The 5,390-nt window shown below is 39.8% G+C and overlaps 1 protein-coding gene across 1 annotated transcript in view; it reads left to right on the forward strand.

Moving 5' to 3' along the window:
• The window catches only part of ZNF182 (zinc finger protein 182), a 29,084-nt gene extending 23,939 nt beyond the window's left edge, over positions 1-5,145 (forward strand). Inside the window, exon 4 of the mRNA XM_021679516.2 lies at positions 2,577-5,145. Coding sequence (XP_021535191.2) covers positions 2,577-4,204 — 1,628 coding nt within the window. The 3' untranslated portion in view covers positions 4,205-5,145. The remainder of the gene's footprint in view (positions 1-2,576) is intronic.
• The last annotated feature ends 245 nt before the right edge of the window (positions 5,146-5,390 follow it).

Genomic DNA, 5,390 nt, shown 5'->3' on the forward strand with positions numbered 1-5,390 from the left:
GAGCCGAAGGCAGACGCTTAACAACTGAGCCACCCAGGCGCCCCCCGTAAAAAAGATTTTTAAGGGCGCCTGGGTGGCTCAGTTGGTTAAGCAACTGCCTTCGGCTCAGGTCATGATCCTGGAGTCCCGGGATCGAGTCCCGCATCGGGCTCCCTGCTCGGCAGGGAGTCTGCTTCTCCCTCTGACCCTCCCCCCTCTCATGTGCTCTCTCTCTCTCATTCTCTCTCTCAAATAAATAAAATCTTTTAAAAAAAAGATTTTTAAGAGAAAATATATCATGTATTCAAATTGATACTTCCCCGTCATTTAAAAAATTGGTATTTCCAATCAAATTCTGGGCTTAAAGGTTTTTGTTAATCTTACATCTGATGGTAATATTGTTAGTATTATTCTGAGACTGCTCTCGATAGTGGTTTGAATCAATTGAGGTAATCATGTTGATGCCATTGAGAATCAAGACTTTTCAGCAGTGGTTGGTTGGAAATACAGGTGAGGGTATATTATTATTATGGAATCCTTTTAAATTCAGTTTTGCTTTATGAATGTATAAAACACTTACTTGGTTCCAGGTCGAATCTAGAAAACAAGGTATATTTAAAGAAGTTCAGTTTCTTTCCCTTCATTTCATTCTCTTCCTTCCTTCTGTAGGTAACCATTTATTAAAATTTAAAGGTATATTCTTCCCTTGTTTACATGATGAGTCTATATAAATAGGTATTCATGTATTTCTTTCCTTAGAAAAATGGTAGCCTACTACGTACAGTTTTATTCACCTTTTTTCACTTAATGGTCAAGAGCATGTTAAATATATTGAGTTCTTTCTTTTTGTAGTAGCATAGTGGCTCTTAACCAGATTAGTTATTGTAGTAGTAGCATCAGTTGTTCTAGTAAATAGTTGAAAGTACTTCCTGGGGCACCTGGGTGGCTCGGTCGTTAAGCGTCTGCCTTCGGCTCAGGTCATGATCCCAGGGTCCTGGGATCGAGTCCCGCATCGGGCTCCCTGCTCAGCGGGAAGCCTGCTTCTCCCTCTCCCACTCCCCCTGCTTGTGTTCCCTCTCTTACTATGTCTCTGTCAAATAAATAAAATCTTAAAAAAAAAAATACTTCCTGTGTGCCATGCATGCCCCGTTAGAAGTTGTTTAATCCCTGTTAACATATTTAGGTGGGCACTATTATAATTCCTGTTTCCAGGTGGGAAATAAAATACAAATAGATTAGGTAAGTTGCTGAGGTCACAGAGCAAGTGAATGGTTGAGCCAGGATTTGATCCTGGGCTAGAGAGCTTATGGCCCTAACCATGCTGCTTCTTACCATCTAACGACGTCCAGATTTAGTAGATGCTTGGTGGAGCTTGGGTGGTCCCAGCAGATGTATTTTGTAAAAACTTTTTCTGTGATTCTGATATTCATGCCTAAGAACTAGTTTTTTGCTAATGATATTAAGGATGTCGTAGGAACATGGTCCATTTTAAAATTCAGTATTACAATTGTAAATGTTATCACTATTAAATCTGAGTGGTAGTATGAGTAGTTTTTGTACTCTTTCATCTTTTCTGTACATTTTTTCACACAAAATTTTAGGAAAAGGTGAAAAGTAAACTACAAAGATGATTAAAATTCGGTATATATGCAAAAAGTATTTACCATATTTTATTGACTTCAAGATCCAATTGATTTTAATACATACCACTAAGAAAAATTGCCACCAATTAATTGATGACATGCCACTGATCATAAGTTACATCTGGATTCAGAAATGTGTTAAAATGTGAAATAATATGCATCTTGCAGTTGATGGAATATGGTATATTTAAGGCAAAGCTTTGCAACTTTAACTGTCTAAACGAGTGGTATAGATAACTACTTTACAAATTAAGAAAAATTAAAGTTATACAGGAAGATCAGAATAAGCTTCTTTGAAAAGACTGAATTGCTTCTTGAAAGTTACCTAGATTTTGAATATGGCAAAATATGGGAGACTAGGCTATGTGGGTGATAGAACATGAGGAAGGGTTTGGCATTAATACAGTCATAGTTTTTAGTGAAAATAGTGTAGACAGGAGCAGAAGGTGGTGTTGAAGAACTGTGAATGCAAGCTTGGATGAATCCAGATTGGGGAAAGATCTTTGAGTTTTTCTTTGTTTTTGTAAGGTTATTCTAGATCCTTCTCTGATTCACTAAGAATGTGGATTCAGGATTGTTGTAAAATTTGAGTCCACTAACCACACTGTTGCATTTCTACTTAGTTAGAAATAGTATAAGTCATGTACGCTTAGGAGTTCATATGATAAATGAAGATAAAGGTTGATAAGGTCCCCAGAGCTGATGGAAATCAGAGATGATGTAAAAGTAGAGGTAAGACAGACTGAGATGTCAGGGTAAGATTGTTCTTGGTAACAAAAAGCTTAGCAGGTGGGAGTTTAGTAAAAGAACAGGATTTGATGGTCAAGATCCTCTCTAGGAGCTCAGATAAAATGAGATAATAGTATCAGCTTTCATATGGTAGGGAATTTTTAAAGAAGGTTCATTATATAATGTTAAGTTACAAAAATGGTTTATTGTACTTCCTTTTAGAAGCAGCCTGTCAAATTGATGAACAGATTGAGAGACAGCACCAGGATGACCAAGACAGATATCTGTTGATGCAAGCTGGATTCCCTGACAAGAAAACAATTCTCACCAAGACTGGCCATGACTATAATGAATTTGGAAATGCACTTCCTCTGAATTCAAACCTTGTTGCTTCAATACAAAGGTCCCATAAACATGAGCCATTTGGAAATATGGTAGATAGTTTAGACTTATTTACCAGAAGCTCTGTAGGAAAGAAACATGATAATGGATGTGCAAAATTATTCTTCCATACGGAGTATGAGAAAACAACTCCTGGAGTAAAGCCCCACGGATATAAAGAGTGTGGGAAGGCCCTCAGGCGGAAGAAAGGGCTTAGTCTACAAGAGAGAATTAAAAATGGAGAGAAACCCTTCGAATGCACCGCGTGTAGGAAAACCTTCAGCAAGAAGTCACACCTCATTGTACATTGGAGAACTCATACGGGAGAGAAACCCTTTGGATGTACTGAATGTGGAAAAGCCTTTAGCCAAAAATCTCAGCTCATTATACACTTGAGAAGTCATACAGGAGAGCGACCCTTTGAGTGTCCAGAATGTGGAAAAGCCTTCAGAGAAAAGTCAACCGTCATCATACATTACAGGACTCATACAGGAGAGAAACCTTATGAATGTAATGAATGTGGAAAAGCCTTCACTCAGAAGTCAAACCTCATTGTCCATCAGAAAACCCACACAGGTGAGAAAACTTACGAATGCACTAAATGTGGGGAATCTTTCATACAGAAGCTTGATCTAATTATACATCATAGTACTCATACAGGAAAGAAACCCCATGAATGTAATGAGTGTAAGAAAACTTTCAGTGATAAGTCAACTCTCATTATACATCAAAGAACTCATACAGGGGAGAAACCTCATAAATGTACTGAATGCGGGAAGTCTTTCAATGAGAAGTCAACCCTCATCGTGCATCAGCGAACTCATACAGGAGAGAAACCCTATGAATGTGATGTGTGTGGGAAAACCTTCACCCAAAAATCAAACCTTGGTGTACATCAGCGAACGCATTCAGGAGAGAAACCTTTTGAATGTAATGAATGTGAGAAAGCATTCTCTCAGAAATCCTATCTCATGCTCCACCAGAGGGGTCATACAGGAGAGAAGCCCTATGAATGCAGTGAATGTGAAAAAGCATTTTCCCAGAAATCATACCTCATTATACATCAAAGAACTCATACGGAAGAAAAACCCTATAAATGTAACGAATGTGGCAAAGCCTTCAGAGAAAAGTCCAAGCTCATTATACATCAGAGAATTCACACAGGAGAGAAACCCTATGAATGTCCCGTATGTTGGAAAGCTTTTAGCCAAAAGTCCCAGCTCATAATACATCAGCGAACACACACAGGAGAGAAACCCTACGCGTGCTCTGAGTGTGGCAAAGCCTTCAGAGAAAAATCCACATTCACTGTACACCAGAGAACTCATACCGGAGAGAAACCCTATAAGTGTGCAGAGTGTGGGAAGGCCTTTACCCAAAAATCAAACCTGATTGTACATCAGAGAACACACACGGGAAAGAAGGCCCACGGGAAGGGCCACAGCCGGAAGTCAAAGCTCATTGCACATTAGAGAGTAGATCAAGGGTGCCGGTCAACGTTCACGGAGGGAAAGTTTTGTCCATTTAATTAACATTTTAAAAGTATGTTCTGATTTCTGGTTTAAATATGGGGAGTAAAAGTCAGTCTCTTTTCTTTTCATCTCAGTCCTCACCCAAACACTACAAGGAGCAAAAGCGGAAGTGTAATCTCTGTATCTGACACGAGGAGATAGCGGAAGCCCTGATGAGCGCGCTGCCGGAGGCAGAGGGGATCGAGCGCCAGGGCAGGAGATTTCGAAGCAAATGCTCAAGGCTGCACACGTGGGGCCGCACTGGCGAGGACTCTTAGTTGAGGTTCAGGATATCCCCCGAGTGCAAGGCCAACTACATCCACCACAGTAACAGAGGGCATTGGCAGGTAGGAGGTAGGATGTCTCCCAGACCCATTTGGGGTCTGAGGAGAGACTGGCAGAGGCCTCCACAAGGAATCGCTCAGACAAGCCGTATTTGTAGAAAGTAGTCTGCACTCATGAGAGGAGCACTCGATGGGCTGGGGCAAGAGAAGGGAGTGTTCCTTGTGAAGAACCCGACAGCTGCCCCGGTTTACGGACTCTGGAGAAGTCAAATCTAAAAGAAATACCAAACGGGGAAAAAAACCAGTTGTAAGAAAAAAACTTATCTGCCTAGAATGTGGCCCCCTTTTCTTACCCCACGTGAACCTCCAGGAAACAGCAAGTCCAGGAAAAACTCTTATTCAAATAAAAATGATTCCAAAGTAATGAAAACCACAAAGGCAATGGCTTTTGGACCCGCAGTTCCACTTCTAGGAATGTATATACTCATGAGTGTACAAAATGACAAACACACAGAGATATTCACTGGTGCACTTTTATAAAAACAAAAGGTTGGAAGCTGTCCAGATGACGGGTCTGGATCCTGAAATCCTGGTATGTTCATACAGCAAACCTGCTAGGTAGACAAAACGAATATATATATATTCGAATATATATATAATATTCGAATATATATAACTTTATATATATATATAAAGAGAACAAAACGAATATATATATATAAAGAGAACTTGGACATCGTGTGTGTAGTGATGTGGGACAATCTCCAACATACATTATTAGGTGCAAAAAGCAAGGTGCAGGATAGTGAATATAATATGCTACCGTTCGCATATAAAAAGAACAGATTGCAAGTACATAATTG

This window comes from Neomonachus schauinslandi, chromosome X (genome assembly GCF_002201575.2).
Source record: "Neomonachus schauinslandi chromosome X, ASM220157v2, whole genome shotgun sequence".
NCBI classification, from domain to species: Eukaryota; Metazoa; Chordata; class Mammalia; order Carnivora; family Phocidae; genus Neomonachus; species Neomonachus schauinslandi.